General features: G+C 34.0%; 1 protein-coding gene across 1 annotated transcript in view; it reads right to left on the bottom strand.

Moving 5' to 3' along the window:
• The window catches only part of LOC128985881 (soluble guanylate cyclase 88E-like), a 287,954-nt gene that overhangs the window by 36,793 nt on the left and 229,709 nt on the right, over positions 1-21,452 (bottom strand). The window contains exons 11-13 of the mRNA XM_054405845.1: positions 21,094-21,274; positions 11,766-11,993; positions 5,277-5,501 (exon numbers count right to left, since the gene is read on the bottom strand). Of these exons, the coding sequence (XP_054261820.1) occupies positions 5,277-5,501; positions 11,766-11,993; positions 21,094-21,274 (634 nt within the window). The remainder of the gene's footprint in view (positions 1-5,276; positions 5,502-11,765; positions 11,994-21,093; positions 21,275-21,452) is intronic.

The raw sequence follows: 21,452 nt of genomic DNA, 5'->3' as shown, positions 1-21,452 counted from the left end.
CTATGAATTTTATATAGCATAATACTGTCAGACTCGTTACTGACTACCTATTATAAAGCGATAGGACAATATATGAACGTAGGAAAAAATTAAGATTATTTATTAATAAATCGGTTATTAATTATTTGGTTATACCTAGTATGGGATCGTCAGTATAAAGCAACTAATATTTTATTAGAATAGGTACCTCTTGAAAGAGGACACAATCCATTGGCCAATGATTCCAAGGTTACATAATTTTCGTTGAAACATTTGTGGATGTTCTTGGAGACTGAACACTTCTCCTGATGTTTTTTGGACAACAAACTTTGATTTGTGCTGTAGATAGGCCTATTAACTTCCTCCACTAACATTCGTTGGGTAGTAGGCTTAGGATACGGTTTTGATTGACTTGCCACTGCCACTGACTTATCTTTTGATGGGACTTGCGGGAACGATACTTAAGAAACATTTTCATCGTCCAATGACTCAAAATGGAGGCCATGTATTCTTCTGCGACAGCCTGGCTCTTTTTCTTCATTTTCATAAGCTGTAAGAGACTGGACTCCTCTTTGAAACTTTATGGCATCAGCCATTCCTCTTTCAAAATTATATAAATAAACAAAATTGAGAAAACGTCTTGTTTAAGTTACTAACTGAAAATTTTCAACTAGGCCTAATATGAGACAATGTATAATTTACATTTTATAATTTATTTCTACATCAATTTACTATATTCATAAACATGGGTAAAAGCAATTTTCGAAATAATAATGATATTTATGTAATGTCATATTTGGCCTATAGTAGATAATTTAGTACAAACAGTATACCTAACCTAAAGCTAGAAACAATTAATTTATTTGTTTTGTCTTTTAAAATAATTTTTGCAACTAATAAAAGTCACTAATAAATGTAATGCTGTAGGACCTATAACACATATCAACTCTACAATGGATATCACGGTTTGTGGTGATGCCACTTGTTTGGAATTTTGTATCATTTGACAATCAAATAAATATTAGTTGTTAATGTAATAAATTAGTATGGTAATATAAGGTATTAGGATATACAGACTGTCTCAAAAGTCCCGGACCGGTTTAATATTTTCTAAACGACACCAGATAAATCAACAAGATTTGGTACATCAACACCACATTTAAAAATCTACTTTTTTAAGGAAATATCAATTTTCTGTCATATCATGGGGACATCCCGCAAGGAGTCAGAAGGAAATCTTAAATAGAAGCATAGGTTGACATGTACATCCAATTAAAGGTCTTTACTAGCAGAATATAATGCCGCAAATTTGAACTCAAACGGACAACCGAGCCAAGAATGACAGTGGTTTAAAGATTCATTTAATTTGCATTGCTATTATACGCTTACTCCTCAGGGGGCACAGCCCTAGGAATAGGAAGACAATTTTTAACGTAAGCATAGGTCGATATGCACATCAAATTAAAGGTCTTCACTAGTAGATTAATATATTTTAGTGCGATGCCTATTTTTTATCTTACCAAAGTTATCTTTGACCACGTCAACTGTTAGTAATATCCTATCATCTTCCGGTCCATCATAGTTTTTAGCAATTCTCTTAATAGAATGTTTTCCATGTCAGGATACGCATCCTGCCTATCCTCTATAAACCAGCAATTAGGTCGTAATCACAGTCGCCTTCTTCTTGGAATGTTTTAATAACACTCCAGGAGGGACTCAGCAATAAAAAACCAATGTTCTGTAGTAAAAAAAAGAAAATAATCTTATGGGAACGACAATGTTTGTAAAGTAATTATCAGCAGCTAGCTTAAAGTTATTATATTCATAGCAGGTGCCCTCTTGCGATTCCTTAGTACATTGGGATAAATGGAGCTATTTGCTACTCTGCAGGTCCATGGCCCAATTCCTCGTAGCCTACATTGGAAGTCTCGTATATATATTTATGTAACTCCATTATATTATTGCAGAAAGTGTTTAACTAACGAACACAAAAATAAGAGAACTCAAATTGTACTTGGAAGGTCAATTGGAAACACTTATCCTTGACAGAACCTTCAGCCAAAAAGTGGTAAGTATACTTGTACGTGTACTCTTCTGGCGATTTCCTGAAAGTACAGTTTTTAGTGCTTAGGTAGGTGGGACTACCATTTTCATAGAAACTGTTAGGACTAGAGATTCCGAATATTCATCAGTCATTCCTGGTAGTTTTGTGAGTAGAATAATGCATGTATGTAATATTATCTGCAATTTCGTTGTATAAATATTTTTATTTTAGATTATAAATAAGCAAAGTAATAAATATAAAATAATTAGTTTTTCTAATATTTAATTTATTTTATTTTATTTACTAGCCATGTATTAATCATTCTATATGGCTTTTCATGCTTAATATACCAAAATATGGTATATAAGCACCCAAAACTCAGAATAATTCAGATAAAATATCTTATGATATATTGGTACCGATATAGAAGCTTGTTATCCCATATAATTTGCATTGCAGCCTAACCAGAGTGCACGCCGATTCAGATTCAGATTTAAATTTTTGGCGGATAATAATAACTGCTGTATATTATATTGTTCGATTGTTTAAGATGAAAATTGTGATTGAACAAGCCGAAGAAAAAGTGTCCCAAAAACAGCAGGAAGCATTTTTAAAATAATCATGGGAGTAACTTTATGTCTCAAATTCAGTCTGAAGGGACAAACCAGAAAATACCAAAAAGTAAAAAAGAATCTTTCCTGGCCACAAATACCGGTAAGCTTTTAAGAAGTAAGTTTCAATCATTTGATTGTAAGTTGAGTGGGTGTGGGGGTTAAAATTTCAATAACTGTATACAGTGACCTTCTCTTAACCGACCCCGAGTCAACCACCGCTTGGATTAAACGTCTCTGCCCAGGCAAAAATAAAGAACGGTTTATGCTCCCTGGTTTAACCGACCTTACTAGGAATCTAGAGAACTCCGTTTCCATCCTTATCCCAGTGAATGAAATATAATCGTGTCCGTTTTGCCTTAATGGTCCGTGAAAGGTTTAGTTTTGTTATGAATCATACGGGAAACTTACAATAAAGTATTTTTGAACATTACTCAACGTCAGTTAATCGCTAGCTACTTTACGTTATATAATAAAGCATTTTCAACTGAGAATAACGTGTGTGTTTACAGCCTACCAGATCACAGTGCCGTACTGTATAGATTTACACCATGTATGCAGAAGAATCGAGAAACCCGGTTAGTCTCACTACCTATAGAAGAATATTTTTAAATAAATTCAACTTAAAATTCAATTCTGTAAAAAAGGTCACTTTCAATAAATGTGATTCCTACGCAGCAATTTCAACTAGTGTCGTTTGGAGGGAAAAGAAGAGAAGCAGAGTATTTGCAAAATCAACATTTGACACTTGCAAAAAGACCTCGAGAGGAATTGTATAAATGTATGTCTATACACAACGCCGAAGTGCATTGGGGGGGGGGGGGGAAGGAAGGGTATTTTTATGTCTGGGTAGAAAACCAAGCTGGACGAGGAGCTCAAGAAATCGGGTCATGCCTTATGAAGCATGTTATAAATAATATTGTTGAGAATGTCAAAACGTTAGATTCATTTTGTGATTCTTGTGGGGGACAAAACCGCAATATTAAAATCCTGCTAATGCTTAAAGCTTGCCTAGAAGCTATTAAAAGTGTTCCTTTGAAAGCATTATCATTAAGCCCTTACCAGGTCACACATTTTTGCCGAACAACACTGACTTCAGTGATGTTGAATGTGCACATAAACATGTACAAAAACTTTACTTCCCCTTAGATTACTTTTCACAAATGAAGACATTTAGGTCAAAAACCACATTTATTGTCACACCTATGTCTCAAGAAGATTTTTTCGGCACAGAAAATATAATAGTAGGTAAATCAAAAGAAAGTTATGGATGACTGTAAAATTAATTGGCTAAATTTTAGGGAAATCAAAATTGAAAAAAACGAATCTCTAAAGCTGTATGTGAAAAAAAATGTGATGACTCTTATACAACATTTGACCCAGAGAGTAAATCAGTAAAAGGAAGGCAAAAAAACTAATTTAGTCTTAAAGGTTCCCTGGTTAATATGCGGACAAATGGAAAAGCCATAGCGGCACTGAAGTTGAAAGATTTAAAATCTGTAATGCACATTACTCCCATTGATGTAAAACGCTTCTTCACAAATCTCACAGGAAGTACAGAAGTGGAAGATGACTTGGAAGGGTTTTGTGCACCTTTACATTTCGAATTAGAGGAAGAAGTGTCCTCACATATGTCGGGATGTGAAATGTTATGTCGTTATGATAAAGATCTGCTTTTAAACTTTTTTTATTTAACAAATGCAAGATCTTCTTAAGCTAACTTATATTATCTTTAAATAAGAAGAAGTACAATAATTTATTAAAATACGATGTTACTGTTAAGTAGGCCTTATTATTGATCCGTCGACAAATGTGTAATGTGCATATAGTGCTTATTTAACTTACCTTTGCAGTAGTAGGCCTAAGTAGCAAGCCTATTGTGGTACTTACTTTTATAATATGTTAGACGAATTATGTCAAAATTGTATTTAATAAATTTTAGGTAATAAAATATTTATTTTCATGTACTCTTTTCTTTAATTTGAACCGGTAACAGACACTGCTTCAAAGAATACATGAACGCAAAGTATTGAACAGCAACAAATTTCAAAATATTGACCAATTAAATTGTTTTTTCAATGTAGAATATAAAAAATTATTGTTATGGTTTATAAAGAATCTGTGTTTTGAAGAACAACTATATAAAAAAAAATAATGTGTCAGAATAATTTCAGAGAAATAAAGAAAAATAAACCCTCAAGACGTTTTCAGCTTATTTATTACCAGCCATAAAAAAATCTGAACCGAACCAACCCACAAAAACATAGTGTAACAAAATGATAACACCACTTACATCTATGCCCTTTAAATAAAAACAAAAAATAGTAATCCAGCGAAACAATTCCTTTACATAAGTTAAACCGGGATTTATAATTATTTATCAAATTTATTGACTTTAGCACAAAATTAACCCAGTGTGGGTTAGTTCCGTTCTACTAAACGCGGTCCGTATTCAAACTAGCTTTCTCGTCAGCTGTATAACTGAATTAATTATTATTACTATGAATTAATTTGTTCATCAACACAGAAGATGGATTTAAATACTTTGATATGTTAACGGTCTACATAATTTCAAAAACCGATGGCAACAATGCATGACGACTAGCTACTCAGGAAATGAGTAAAATTCCATATGAATCTACCTCTGTTGTCAGGCCGCAATTTGACCGGAGAGTTGTCCACCGACCTCCTCGCCACCTCCTGGAACGTGACGGGCGAGTACACCCTGGCGCGGTCCTCCTGGATGAGCTTCACATTGTCCGCACACTTCTCCCACTCCAGAGGTTCGGCACTCTCTCTGGCGGGGATGTGGCGAGATAGTGGCACCCTGTGCTCCCTCTCCACCAGCCAGTACGTCTTCATGTTACCTGTAAATATACAAACCAGACTGGTTACCTTTTGGACCAGACTAGTTAAAGATGTAAGTGTACCAGTAATTGGCACTTTAAAATTGGCAATTTCTTAAAAAAATTTTGAAAAAAAAATTGAGGTGTAAGGTTTAAACAACCACACTATCTGATTTGTCACACCTTTTACTCATAAAAAACATCTTAATCTATATTATAATACTGAAAATAGGAAGATTATATTGAGTAAAAAATTTTTCTAAAATTTCACAGTAATTGTCACTGTGGTCTAATAATTGGCATCCTTTGTCCTAGTCTTTGGCAGTATAGTAACCCACAATGTAATATGAAGCTAAACAACAAACAATAGCCTATTAAACAAATAAAACATAATAGGCTATAAATACAAGCCTTAGGAACAGTGCTAAGCTTATGGAACAGTGAAAGTACTATCTTAAATATCACTTTCTTCACTTAGTTCTCCAAAAATATCCGCCAAATCATCGTCACTTTTGACCTCCACACACAAATGGCAAATAAAAGCGACCTCGTCATCATCTTCATCTCCTTCTTCTAGGCCATACAAATTTAAATGTGCTTTCGGGATGCATTTGTAATGGTATTGGAGCTTGCACTCATCACATTCCACCCATCTTCTTCTTAAACTCTTTATAAGTTCGCTGGAGTAACGCATTCCACATACTTTACAAATCCAATCTTCTTCAACGTCATAAACATCTTTAGCAGACTTTTTCCCTTTACCCTTCTTCCCCTTTTCTTTTTTTGCTTTTTCTCTTCCTTTCTTCTTTTTCTTTCTCTGCTTTTTCTTTTTCAGCAATCTTTACCTCTTCAAACTCGAACCAAGCTTTAGATGAGACGACACTCGGCATTCTTACATTTTTTCTTGTCTTGCATTTTTTCTCAGGTGTCACTGGCAAAATAAGTGGTTTTTAAATGGGGAAGGAACCCCTTTCCCATTAGTTTTTGGTGAAATCACCTTAAGCATTTTTTGTTATCTCTCGTTCACTCCTTGAGGCACTGTGGGATGTTCTTCGACAAATTCTCCTGCAGCTGATGTAGAAGGTAAGTTAAGCTTTAGCTCTTCAATTGGCTTCTCTCTTGTAGGAGTTGGTTGTTCTTCTACAACTTCTCCTCCAGCAGATGTAGGCCTAGAGGGTAAGGCAAGATCTAGGCCTAGATCATCAATTGATTCCTCTTCCTCTCTTGTAGGACATGAAGGTATATTTACAATTTGAAACATTCTTGCTACAGAAGTTACAGGTTCTTTGGCAGTATTCTCTTGAGGTCCAGAGGTTTGTAGCTTAGCAGCGTACTTTGCCTTTTTCCAAACAACATAAAGGTCCTGTGATGTGTCTTCGCCCATCCAAACGGGTGTGAATTTGCTGTAAGTTTCTTTGAACTGAACCAGTGTCTCTTTATTGATGAGAGATTCTAACACATTTACAAACTTATCATACTCGTGCGTTTCTTCAACAGGAACAGGTAGTTTTTTTCTGCCATCTTTCGTCTTGTTTGCTGGTGTTTCAGAATGTAAAATGTCAGTTTTCGTGTAGTCTATGGCATCTGGGTTCCATGGACTCAGACCACATTTTTTTAATCCGTTTTCAATAGTTTCCTACTTTCATTAAGTCCTATTTTCGTTCCTGTTTTCGTTAAGTCTACTTTCACTTTTTCAAGCGACACACTGATTTCCTCACTGTGTTCAGTTCCATTTTGATGAGAAACATCTAGGCCTATCATTTAAATAATTACATCTTCTTGCACATAATTCATTTCCTCTAATTCACGGACATCTGTTATAACTACAACTTCATCTGCAGATAAATCAGTTTCTTGAGGCACTCCACTGTTTTCGACATCAGATTTTTCAAATGCAGTAATCATTTTATCATGATATTCATTTCCATCTCTAAGTTCGACTTTGTCTGCAGGTAAATCAATTTCTTCAGGTACTGCACTGTTTTCGACATCAGATTTTTCAAATTCAGCAATAATTTTATCTTGATATTCATTTCTTTCTCTAAGTTCAACTTCGTCTGCAGGTAAATCAATTTCTTCAGTTACCAAAATGTTTTCGATGTCAGATTTTTCAAATGTAGCACTCATTTCATCTTGATATTCATCTCCTTCTGTGAGATCACCTTCATCTTCAGGTGAATCTATTTCTTTATTTATTACATTGCTTTCAATATTATAATTTTCAAATGTTGCTCCATCTGGATGTTCATTTTCATCGCCTACAGGTAAGTCCTCAGAGAGGCGGCTTTGGAATTCTATTTCGTTATCACTCTCGTCATCATCGTCAATAAACTCAATATCAGAAGAATTCGGGTCAGCTAAATTTGAAAGGATTCTATCTATAATATCTGGTCTTCCTGTCAAGTTTATTCTTCTATCCATGGTTGTAAAGCTACCTGGAAAGTATAAGCAAGTATATAAGAGAAAGAAAGGAAAAATAATTCTACTAGTTATGGCCACACAGACATCTCTTATTTTTCAGGTGAGCCAAAAGTATAAATATATTAGTGTATTGTAATTGTTTTTTATAATTTATTATAATTGTATTTTATTTATAATTTTGTATAGTTGTATTTTACTTTATTTATAATTATAAATATATTTTAGCGTAAAATTATTCAGTCAACGCTTTGGTAAATGGTAGGCTGTAAAATGAAATTATTTGAGATTAGGCTGTTCAATTTTTCAAAGGCTTTGTTTATAAATGTACTGAGGTTCACTTTTGTACAAGTAACACGTATGTGACAGTAAAAAATCACTCGGTGGTACACTTTTGCGCAAACGTCACAAATGTGTTGGTGAAAAATTTACCTTGAATGCTAAACCACCACATTTGTGTAAGTAAATAAATCTTATTGTAGATAATTATACAACAGTGTTCTGATCAATTACAACGTTTATTCTATGAATATGGAATAATAAGAACATAATACCAAAATTATGAAGTCAATACTTACATAAGCAACGCTAATAACGATGGTCCAAAAACGGGTTATAACCTCAACATGAGAAACCTGGGACTAGCCTCGAGAAAACTGATACAGCTGGTAGCCTGCAAAGAATCTGAGAGAAGGAAGCATTGTTGCCAACTTTAGAGATAATAACTACCGCAAATGTGTCTCTTTATCTTTTGTGGAACCCTTTACATATATATATATATGAATAATAAAAGTTAACCAACACATATGTGTAGAAGGGGTTGAAGAGGTTACCACTTCTGGACCAATTTTTATCAAGTTTCCACCGTAAGTGTTTGGTGAGTGCACGAAGGGGGATGGGAGGGGGGAGTAGGTATTCCAAGATGTTGATATTGATGAGTTATTAAAACAACCATATGACAAAAAAAGTTACAGGCCCGAAAACTCCAGTTTTGAACAATTTGTTTACATAAAAAAAACTAACTTTGTTCGGCCATACCCCAGTTAATATTGAGTCTAAAAGATTTTGTAACCAACCAAAATTTAGCGACTTTTATGCTCTACAACTTTTTGACGCACAATCGTACACAAAACTTGCTTAATTTACAACATATACACCAAAAACATAAAAAATACCGAAAATCTTGAAGTTTTTGGTCCCTCCCAAAGTAAGCACAGGGTACCAGAGGTTGAAAAATCAGGATAAACATCCCAGAGTACCCCAAGACCAAATGTTGAAATTCCATCAACTTCGGAATACTTTCCAGGTAAAAAGTATATATCTACTGGAGTATTAGTCAACTTATTCAAGTTCAGTATAGACCTAAAGATCGGATCACTACCCCGGATTGGAAATGTTTAAGGGGAAAATATATAACCCAGTTTATGTTTAATGCGATGGTTTTATAGCAAGAATAATAACAATAAAATACAGGTAATCGCTGAATAGAATTTTATAAAAATCAGCAGTGGAAGCTTTTGACAAAAATAAGGAAAACCTTTTCATATACTAGGGTTGCTTTCAGAGAGGTGAAAGCCAGTTGAGCGGAACAAACGTGATTTGATATTTGTATAAGTAACTAAATGTAAAAAAGATTTATTTACTAATGCTGGTTTTAAAGATTAAAATTATAATAATTCAAATTTACCTCTTCGAGAAGTGCATTATGGTAGTTTTGACCAGGAAAATATTACAGTAGTTGGAATCTGATATTAACATCCAAAAAGGGCATTAAAGTATAAAAAAGAGAAAGGAAATTTAACATTCAAATTCAACTGTAGCCTACAACAAAAACATTGGACTTCATTTTTCACCCTTTGGTTAAAGTATTTAAGTATAAAAAAACAGTACCTATTAAAAACGAGTATTGTATAACGACAGGAGAGGAAATGTGACATTTAAATTCAACTGTGCAGCATAGACATAGGTTAAACTCAGCTTTCTTTGCTGGAAATAATTTATGATTGTTAATACGAAGTATTCTTGATGGAGGATATGATTGTAATGTAACTGGAATGTAGGTCTTCTGCCATTATTAGGACGATTTAGCGGCATTTTAATACTGGCCTTAATAATACCATTGGCCATTGAATACAGTAGATTTTGATGAAAATGCTGGCTACAAATTCAACATGGGGATGGAATGTCTAGTTGTACTGATAGTCAAAGATAAAACATAGGCCTACGAAAAATTTAGGGCTATTTTAATGTAAGACTCAAATGTAAAACGCCTTTAAAAGACTAAAACAAACTGAATTATCAGTCATGTATTTCAATGTGTAAAAACGTAAAAACTGCAAAAAGTCTTACTTATTGAACAACAAAATAAGATGGCTGAAATATAGGCATAAACATATTAAGTAATAAGTAAACATCGCATTCAGCTGATTTAAGTGAAAACAGAATAATATAATAAGTAGGGAAGACATACCTTAAATATACAATGTAGATAATATAATTAGAAATTAGTAGCATACTTCTGGACAGGCCTAGACAATTATCCATACCGTGGTTAAAAGTGTACTTCTATAAGCCCAGGTTTACTTATTACGGTTGTAACTGGACGTATGTATAGTCCGTGGCTTGGCAATCAAATAACAGTATTTATATAGGATAGGCTACTGTTATCAACATTTGAAATGACTGAATTGTTACCAAATTTCACAAAATGCAGATTCCATTTTCAGCCGAGCCATTAAAATGAGGATTTGCCGAACAATTATTAATATTACAGAATAGTATATAATGATATACAACTTTTCACATTCCATAATTATATGTTAGTTTTGCTATGGTCAAAGGTACAAATCCAAATGTTCTCTTTTCTTTTGGTCAGTATGTAATAATTTGCTAGAATCATTGACTTTATATAAAGTCAGAGCTAGAATACTGCAGATGGTTTGTTAAGTTAAGACCATATGCAAGCATTTTTGAAATCGTTTCCCCGTTTAACCTTAACCAACTATTCCATTCCAAAAGATAAAAATTATATGGTGCAACACAAATAAACAACCCGATCACCTACCTGTAACCTACACTATACCTTCCTAATCTAACCTTACTTCAAAACACTTAATGTAGTCACGAATACTCATAAACCCCGACCTACCTCCACACATGTCTAAATTAGATCAGTGTTCAATCTGCGTTTTATGAATAGAATAAGTGTAATAACTTACTGTACCGTCGATGTAATTCAACATAATATAACCTATGAGGTATTATCGGATTAAATACCGATTTCGATGCGGTTCGATATATCGCTTATTAAATCCTGATTTCTAACATTGGCTGTTTCTAATCAGCTGGCAACACAAATAGGTTCCCAAGAACGTAGTCACCGGTCCGTATCCCTCCGCTCCTTGTTTATGCTCCGCGCATTGAGAAAGTAGTTCCGTATATTTTCTCGATTTTCAGTGAATTCCGCGCCTTAAAAAATGTTTTAACGGCATTTTCTTGTTTATTAAAATCATAGGAATGGTTTAAAAACGTTTAAAAGAAAAGTATAGAAAGTTCAGAAATACCTTATGATTCTCTTGTTTACATTTTTCTTGTAAACAAAAAAACTGTCATAGCTACTTTAGTCCCATAAGCCTAATGTTAAAAAATTTTAAATTTTAAGTTCGTTTTAAATTGCATTAGCATTATCTAATTGAAATTTGTTTGTTTTCAAACCATCTCATTATTAGTCTAAGTAGTCTTGTTAAGTTTGGCTGAAATGTGTTCAGCCGTTATTGAGTGATGGTGTTATATTGTTTGCATTGAAGTTGATCCCAAAGAGCTTCGCTCGCTTCGCTCGCTCCGCTCAACAAGGAAACTCAAGCTAACCTTTCCCTTTGACCTGTATCTCGCCGCGTTCCTTAACGACATATTCCGGTGGTAGGAGGTCCCGCGTGCTCTGCGAGATGTGGATTCGCATCGCCTCACTGGTAGACTCCATCCTGGAGGCCGTGTTGACAGAGTCGCCAAACAGGCAGTAGCGAGGCATCTTGAGGCCCACGATACCCGCCACTACAGCGCCGCTGTGGACACCCACTCTTATCTGCAGGTGGGACCCTGGAGGCATTAAAACTTATAAATCTCAACATTATGCTTCTAACAAAAAGCTATGTAAACTAATTCAAAACTACCAATCTCATAACATCATTTATCAGAAAAAAATCATTTTATCTTATAGGTAATCTGGTGAATACTTGACAAAATCTTAAGTAAATATACCCTGTCTGCCTTAAAACTGCATAGGAAGCTGCCTTTATGATTTAAATATAATTAAACTGTCTTCGAGCACTTGGAAAAGATTATGAAAAAATCATATATTTAATTTATTTTTATTTGGAAGAATGGAGTTTTCTAGGTCCGTGAAGTTGGCGTACCCATATTAGCGTATCCACTTTTGATCATACCAATCGTTAGTTCATCGTTAGTTCTCGATAGTTCCCAAATTTTTTCGTTAGTTCTCAAAAAATAAAAAAAGTTACGAGGCATACAAAGTGGGTACGCTAACTTCACAATTGTACAATTTCCAGCGGGCACAGTTTTTTTTACTATAAATGCCTATATCTATGTACCAATCGGTAGTTCTTCGTTAGTTCTCGATAGTTCTCCAATATTTACGTTAGTTCTCAAAAAATAAAAAAGTTACGAGGCATACAAAGTGGGTACGCTAACTTCACAACTATACAATTTCCAGCGGGCACAGTTTTCTGACTATAAATGCTTATATCTATATACTAATCGTTAGTTCTTCGTTAGTTCTCGATAGTTCTCCAATATTTACGTTTAGTTCTCAAAAAATAAAAAAGTTACGAGGCATACAAAGTGGGTACGCTAACTTCACAACTATACAATTTCCAGCGGGCACAGTTTTCTGACTATAAATGCCTATATCTATATACCAATCTTTAGTTCTTCGTTAGCTCTGGATAGTTCTCAAAAATGTACACTCAATCATTCTTTCAAACATTCACAGCATCGTTCTTAAACAGTTTAGAAATACGTTTAAAATAAAATGTGTTAGATTATTAATATATACCGAGAATAAATATTTTTATCTTATGATAAATTATATATAATAAAATAATTAATTAAGATTTAGTTTAATGATTTGCAAAAAGGGGGTTTTATTCAAGTTCCATGCCTATAGCCGGCTCCAGACTGTACCTACGCTCGCAAGTAGTATGGCAGCAAATGCTCGTGCTTGTGTTTTCCGTTCATTGCCGGTATTTTTGCACACATCAAAGTGAACGAATATTTTTGCCATTCCCGAAACGAACAGTTGTTAGGAAAATAACACATGTGTGCAGACGTTTTACTCGTTAATCGGCGAATAGCAAAACAGCTAGATCGTCGAACGGCAAATATGTCGTGTTTTGGGAGTGGCGCATGTCTGGAGACAGCTTATTTTGTTGACGGAAGAACTTGGAATAGCGTTTGACACGGCTTAGGAAAAGTTGAAAATCACTCTAATCTAGTAATATAGGAGTTTCAATATCTAAATTCATAACAAACTCTCCATATAATAAACATTTTAAAATACTTTTAGATTCACATATGATAATTTGATTGATGATTTGATATATTAGTCCTAAAGGAAAGCAGGAAATGTACAAAAAATGTTAAGTTTGAAATGTGTATGTAACATTAAATTTAACGTACGTAATTGGTCTTCAGTAGTTGATTGAAACTTGTATAATTGCGAAGTCAGCGTACTCACATTGTATGCCTCGTAACTTTTTTATTTTTTGAGAACTAACGTAAATATTGGAGAACTATCGAGAACTAACGAAGAACTAACGATTGGTACATAGATATAGGCATTTATAGTAAAAAAAACTGTGCCCGCTGGAAATTGTACAATTGTGAAGTTAGCGTACCCACTTTGTATGCCTCGTAACTTTTTTTTTTTTTTTTTTTGAGAACTAACGAAAAAAATGGGAACTATCGAGGACTAACGAAGAACTAACGATTGATATATAGATGTAAACATTTCTCATCAGAAAACGGCGCGCGCTAGAACCCGGAAGTGTGAAGTTAGCGTACCCACTTATAATCGGCTATAACTTTTTTATTTTTTGAGAACTAACGAAAAAATTTGGGAACTATCGAGAACTAACGATGAACTAACGATTGGTATGATCAAAAGTGGATACGCTAATATGGGTACGCCAACTTCACGGACCTGAGTTTTCTGAATAAAATATAGTTTATTTCATTACGATATCTAAATTAAATGTATGCAGGATCGATTTTTCTACTAAAGGGTCGTTGCAATGGCTACGATAGTTACGTAATATTTTGGCATTTCTTTTCCCGCTTGATGGCAGTTATGATGGTTAACCTGGTTTTTGCCGTTGTACTGGCTACATTACATAAGCTGTTATCTGCATATTCGTCTGTTGTTTACATTTAACAATAATACATGGTAATGTGAAACCAGTTGTTTTTCTTTGTTGTGTACAGTGAATTTAAAGACGCCTAGAAGTACACGTCTTGTAAAGAAGAGTTCTTAGGGTTCTTAGTTAAGTTCTTAGGGAATAAGTACAAGAAAATTGAAACAACAGAAATGTAAGTAGGCTTAGGCCAACACCAGATGTTAAACACACTATAGAAAGAATGAAGATTTTGAGTATAATATTTCTATTGCATTTTTCAACACTCTGTATATAATAAGGTGGCCAAGTATGTTAAAAAATGCACCATTTTAAAACTTTCCAACCATATGCTACACTATTGAACTTTACAAAACATGGTGTCTTTAACATTTAAAACATAGAAAGTCGGCATGTATTAAGCAAAACTTGTACTTTTGTTTCAGATTGAAGTAAAAACAGATGTTCCTTGTTTTCAAACCACTAAAACAAACAAAAACATATCTAAACCTTTTCTTCAACCTAAACTATCTTCAATTTTCCCATAACTATGGTTATGTTTTCTTGCCAATTCAAAAAACACATTCAAGCAGTGAAATCCAACAACATGACAACTCAAAAATCAATGTACGCCGAACACATTTTATCACATAACCATAGTAATGGAAAAATTGAAGATAGTGTAAACATTTTGGAGTATGAACGCAAAGGAGAAAGGATGAATGTAAAAGAAGAATTACATATATATTTAGCAACAAGAAAAAATGAAAGCAACATCCTTAATATAAGGCAAACACAAAATGTAAACCCAATTTATGAAAAGATCCAAGAATTAAGAAAAAAATAATAATTAAAACCATTGGCATAACTATATTCTTAATTATATAATTTTTCCAAGACAAGATAGATTTAGTTAAAATTTAAACATGTGATTGTATTTATTTTCTTTGTTTACATATTTAAATTTAATAACATTGTGAAAGACTGTGACCATGACCTTAGTGTTGAAATGCATCAGTCATTAAAAATAATGTAAAAAAGGGTACTATGGTGTATTATTTATTAATAATATATATATATATATATATATATATATATATATATATATATATATATATATATATATATATTCAAAGTTTTTACTGGCTAACTATAGCGTCAACAATTTTGTTTATATAATTTTCTTCGTCCTCATAGACTTGAGTCTTCATCCAAACATGTTTAGCCCGTAAAGAACTAGCAGAAAGTGTTTGCGATTCATTATGATTAAAAAACATCAAGATTTTTGTTTTTGTTGCACTAAGTCTGTTACTCCTTTATGTCACAAACAATCCAGACTTATAAAATGCCCTTTTACATGAAACAGATATCGCTAAGCAGCAAAAATGTGTTTGAGCAATCTTTGTTATGTTTGGATACTGGTGTCCATTTTCTCTCCACCAAACTAAGGGATCTCCTTTTCTGTCGAGTAAATCGTCTTCAACACAACGGTCGACTTCAACTATATAGCACGAGAATAGTGTGTGCACTTTTTATTCTTTCTAGATAGAATACCATCCAAATCCGTCAATACACAAAGTTCATCTTCATATACCTGGGTTTCATTAACAAAATCCTCAGCTGACTGATCTTGACATTGTTTGGTTCTCCCAAACACCCATCATCCCCAGAAATTGCACAGACCATGCCAACTACACGTTGTTTTACACCTGTACCGACATGTTCAGATGGAAATTCTACATTTTTAAACCTTGGATCAAGAAAGGTAGCTAGAGTCAACGACTGGCATACTCAACGTTACCAAAACGGGGTTCTACCCCTTCAGTCAAGCATGCAACTAACTTTTTGGCTTCCTCCGTAAACGTCTTGGTTTGCACCTTCTTACATATAGAGGCGAGGGACAAAGAGAGTGGTATTACCAACGAAGCGGTGGCATAGTCCTCAACACTTATTGTGTTAGTGACAGAGTAGAAAGATTTCAAAGCTCACATACAATTTTCAACTCTGCAATAGTTAATACTGGGAGATCATTGCCAATTAGTGCCATTATAGGTTTAAAGGGTTCCTGTAAAAAATGAAATTCCGAAGCGTGAAGTAAGTGGAGTTCCACCTTAATTGTACATCTTGAACAATTGTTTTTATTACATTTACCACTGTTTTCCTTATATGTCATGTGATTTTTGGTGGAGTTAGTGCTTCTTTTGAAATGCGAAACAAATTTCCTAATTTTTTAAAGCAACGTTTTAATCAATGTTCAATGTATCTTTTCCACGAGATTAATACTGTGTGCAAAGCATCCAAGATGCTTCCATTCCAAGTCTGTGATTGCCTTTTAGGTCCAATTTATGAGCTAGATCTCTTAAGGCCTTGACACTATTTTCCGATGTATGACGTCCTGAGAACTGTTCGCACTGGAACAATACTTATTGCAGTTCAAAAGTGTCGTTTATGAAAAGTGCTGTTACAGCGACAAAGCTCTCTGTATTCATTGATGTCCAGCTATCTGTTGTGAGACATACACTAATGGCCTTGTCGATTTTATTTTTGTCAATTTTTATTTTTAGTTGTTTTAGGAAACCACTGAGAGTAGTCTTTTAGTAAAGGTTTCATGATACCCCAAACCTCATGCACCTGGTGATCGAGGTTGTCAGATACCGACGCAAAAAATTCACTCCTCACTTCTTTCTCCTTTTTGAAGTACACAACTCCAGTGTTCAAAGACAATTGCTTCTTTGAAGCTCCAAAGTGGATGGATTGGATTTTTGTCGCGTATTTACATACGTAGTTCTCTGAAAAGTTCAACCTAAAAGCCAATCCTCCTTCTTCTATGTTCTTTATCTTGCGCTCTAATCATTTGGCCTGGTATTTCATGAAGTCGTGTTTTTTTAAACACAGGCAACACAGGTTTTTTCAAAACAGGTTTCATGGTTATAAACTCTGCCATCACCTTACTGACATTCTCTGTCTTTTCTTTTATCAACTTTTGAACAAACCTTGTGCAAAAAATGCTCTTCTTTCGTATATTTTCCCTATTAAAAGTACTTAACTTTGAAATTTTCTTCCAAATTAAAATTGATGGTTTTGTACTTACATTTACAGCACCTTCTTATCAAACATTCTTTGCTATCGGAGCACACAGTGGTAGATAACGCTTCTCTTGATGAGTTTTCCGAAATCACATTTGCTTGCAGTGCACTAACCACAAATCTCATATACTAGTGTTTAATACAAGCAAACAAATCCCAGTCTTAATTATTATTTTTTGTTTTGCAAAACGGCCTCTTACGACAAAAGGACGACAGTGAATTTTTGCATTTTAACTGCTTCTGAAACTGCTTATGAAGAAAGTGTAGAGGCTCAAGAAGGACTCTTCTTTGCTTTTTAATGCCGCCTCATTGGATAAAGTCCTTTTTTCCTGGCAACACCCTACTGACACAGTCATTTTCGAAGAATGTGATTAGTTCTTGTCGCAGGCACATCAGGATACCTTTTGTCTTCCTTAACGTCGGCTCGAAGTTTCGAGGGTCGGATAGTAATTTCATGTACGGCACAAGGTGGTTAACATCCCAGACACGGCTTGTTTTTTTTTTATTTTAAGCCGTTTTTTTTAGAACAAATCCAGGAAACGATGGTTTTCAGACGCTGTCTTTAACGTTGCTTCTTCCAACCAACTATCAAACAAGTGTCTTTGTAGATAAAGAGCCAGCTGATTTTTCCTGTGTTCTCTTTCTAGCCTTTTTTTATATTTTAAAATTTATTTTTCAAGCTATTTTATCTTTATATTTTACTTTTTTATAGTTCTGTATGCTTTATCCCTGTCTCGTCTTACTATCTTTCTTCCTCTTTTTTTTTCGAAGAGTCTTGAGACGAAATGAACGCAGATGGAGATGGACTCGCGGGGTATCAGCAGTTGCATTATCTAATGCTTTTTTTCAAGCTACTCTTCTAGTTCTGCTCCTTCCAATATTTTTTCATTCTGTGTAGTAATCAAAATGACCCCCCCTCACTATGTTTTTGGGGACAAATAAGTAATAAAGTACGGGTTATTTTAATAAAATGTTTGTGTTTTATTTTTAAAAATCACTCGTCAATATAGAAATTGTCACGGCCATACCCAGCCGGCCACGCTCATTATTTTAAAGTTCAATAATAAGGCAATTTACGAAATAACATGTACTCTATGGCCCAGAGAGGGAAATTTATCCTTTTGCATTCAAGGCATACAGAATTGATACCATTATATCTTTTTCTTGGTTTACAAAAAGGTTCAATGTGAATGTGCGATAGTTTCAGAGAAAAAGGTAAGAAAATACAACTTTTAATTAAAATAATTCTTAAAAGCACTTATTAACTAACAAATACTGTTATAACTTATTGTCTGCCTTGGTATTTCTGATTAATTGATGCAACATTATATGTTCTCATATTATTTATGATTTTGTAAACCTTGTCTTTGTTAAATACAGATCAAGTTTATTAAGTGTCTTTTAAGTCTTGTCTTTGATATTTTTAACTTTGGTGCCGAAACCCGACTTATAAATTATGTCAAGAAACATGTCAATACGAAAGGTTAGGGAGAGAGGAACATCCTCCAAATAGATATTCCCCTGAAATTGTAAATGACAAGAATTATTAACCCATAGAAAGAAACAGTCAACCTCCAAAACTCCCTTCTAAGTCAAAAACCACATATTCAACTTCCAGCAAGCGCCGGTTACTTCAATTACAACTAGAAGAAATTGAAGAAATGAATAAACTTGAAGAAATGCAGGAAGAAAATGGATTTCAATGCAAAAGAGAATTCGAGGCTAAAAAAGTATTTTATAGACATTTGAACCGTAATTTTTACAGGAATGGGAGTTTTACTATTTTTTTAGAATTTGAAGGGCTATAGCATGCTAAATCGAGAGTATTCGATTCTCACCATAAAAAGAAAAAAGAAAATTTAAATGAAAGAAACTCCCGGTTGTACCATGGATTAGTACCTACATACCAAATTTCATCGAAATCGGACTACAGGTGTAGTCTGTAGCTCTGTACACAATCACACATACGGACACATACACAGACGTCACTTCGAAAACCACTTTTTTGGGTCCAGAGGGATCCAAAACGGATATAACTTAAAATTTTGACGAAAACAATCTTTCTCTTTATACTAGGCTATGTATAGGGGGAGAAAGTAAAAATAAAAAAAATATTGAAAATAATTAATTTTTGAACGTTTAGAATACAAAAAAATATTTCTTACATTTTATGAGTAATTCGTTTACTTATATTTTGTGTAAAAATGTATAAGGTTTAAGGCAGATAAAATCATAATGATATCTCTTATAGTTATTGAGAAAAAGTTACATTTATTTATATGGTTGGGAATAGAGCCAAGTGCTCCCCGGCTTTAGCCGTAGTAGTTTACTTAGGATACTGAACTTTGAGTGTTTTAGTAAAATAATGTAAAATGTAATCTCCACTGAAAATTGATAACCAAGAACTGAAGAAGAAGGAATACTATACAAGCAATAAGGAAGTATAGGGGTTGAACAGTAAATATTATACGAGAGTACATTTGGAGTTTGAGTTTAAAAAGAGCTAAATCAGTATGATATATGAATTACTATAAGACGTAAGACTCTTGGCCGATGGGTCAATTCCACTTTACAGCTTATTATCATTACAACTGTATTCATAACTTAAAACGTAATTGGTAAGATTGCACTTGTTATAAAATAAGGTCGATGACAAACCAAAATCTTAAGGTATCAAAGTATTTTTTATTCAAAACAAGAATCCACTGAAACGAGAATCATATTTTGTAAAAATGTAAATGTAATTGCTTATGGCTATTAACGTTGATCTAGATAAATGGAAACCGACTCTATCTTTTTCAATCTGAATAAATATCACGTTGATTCCCCCCGTTGTATGCAGAGATGCCATACAGTCTTAAAAAAAGACAAATTTCAAAGAATTACATAACTTGTTTTGACGCCCAGTTGTGTTGATGCAAAGCCTGTCTGTAAAGTTTATGTGATGAATACAACAGAATATAGTGTTATTGTTGAAAACAGTTTACTCTTTCTAACGCACTAAAGTAATAATCCAAAACCGTTTTAGTTCACAAAATGTTCAAGTTTACAATGAAATTATTTATATGAGTTATTTTAAGATGCATTTAAAAACAATTATACTAAACGAATAATGATACGACCTATGTTGGTTTTTTAACACGGGTCTAGGTTAATTTACATTTTTAAGCAACTACAATTTATTACACAAACGAGCAAAACTCGTCTTACAACTATTTGTAACATACAATTCTTAAGATGTATTTCGAATATATATTTATTTAAAAGTTTAAGGGGTAATATTCAAGAAAATAATAATAATAATAATAAAGTGCCTTTCAATGAGTCTGTGTGAGCTGACATTTTTATGTTTTAGAGGTTTTCTTAGCTGATAACGGGATCAGATTTCAGGACCTGATATATCGTGGAAACGATTGTAAATAGACTACTCGTGATGAATGTATCCGCAACAGCCCCATACATATACCACCACCAAAAATAAACCTAAAACAAAGAATGTATTTACATTCAGATTTTTGACAATGATATTATAAAATATCTGGTTTTACAATACCTTTATCAGTTCCAAAAGTTCCTTGGTATTGTGAAACCAGATATTTTATATATTACAGTTCCGGGGCTACAACAATGAATTTTAATGATATTATACCAGTTGCAAACACTCTTACACAACAGTTACATGTAGGCCTACTGGTGTATTACCTGTGGAAGGATCCTTGAGGTCGGTGATGGCCTCGACCATGTCGAGTGCCATGTCACACACCTTCTCCGCGTGGTTGTCCTCGGACTGGGGCGCTCCGGAGACGACCATGTAGGCGTCGCCGATGGTCTCCACCTGACGGACAGAACCAGCGGCGTCACAGCACCTCCCTCTCGATACAGCCTTACAACACCACAACAGTTCGTGCCACCAACACTGACTATCTCTAGGTCTACCTTCCATGGTGGGAGTCACATGCAGGAGGGAAACCGAAACGTCTGGGCATCGGCCTAACTATAGAATCAGCACCTCCCTCGCGATACATATTAAGGCATGAAAGTGTAAGTTAAATCGAAGTGAA

Source organism: Macrosteles quadrilineatus, unplaced genomic scaffold (assembly GCF_028750875.1).
Source record: "Macrosteles quadrilineatus isolate MER2022 unplaced genomic scaffold, UCM_ALF_1.0 Scaffold_2__2_contigs__length_208266976, whole genome shotgun sequence".
Classification (NCBI taxonomy): domain Eukaryota; kingdom Metazoa; phylum Arthropoda; class Insecta; order Hemiptera; family Cicadellidae; genus Macrosteles; species Macrosteles quadrilineatus.
The sequence above is the reverse complement of the archived record's forward strand: the minus strand, read 5'-3'. Positions and strand labels throughout refer to the sequence as shown.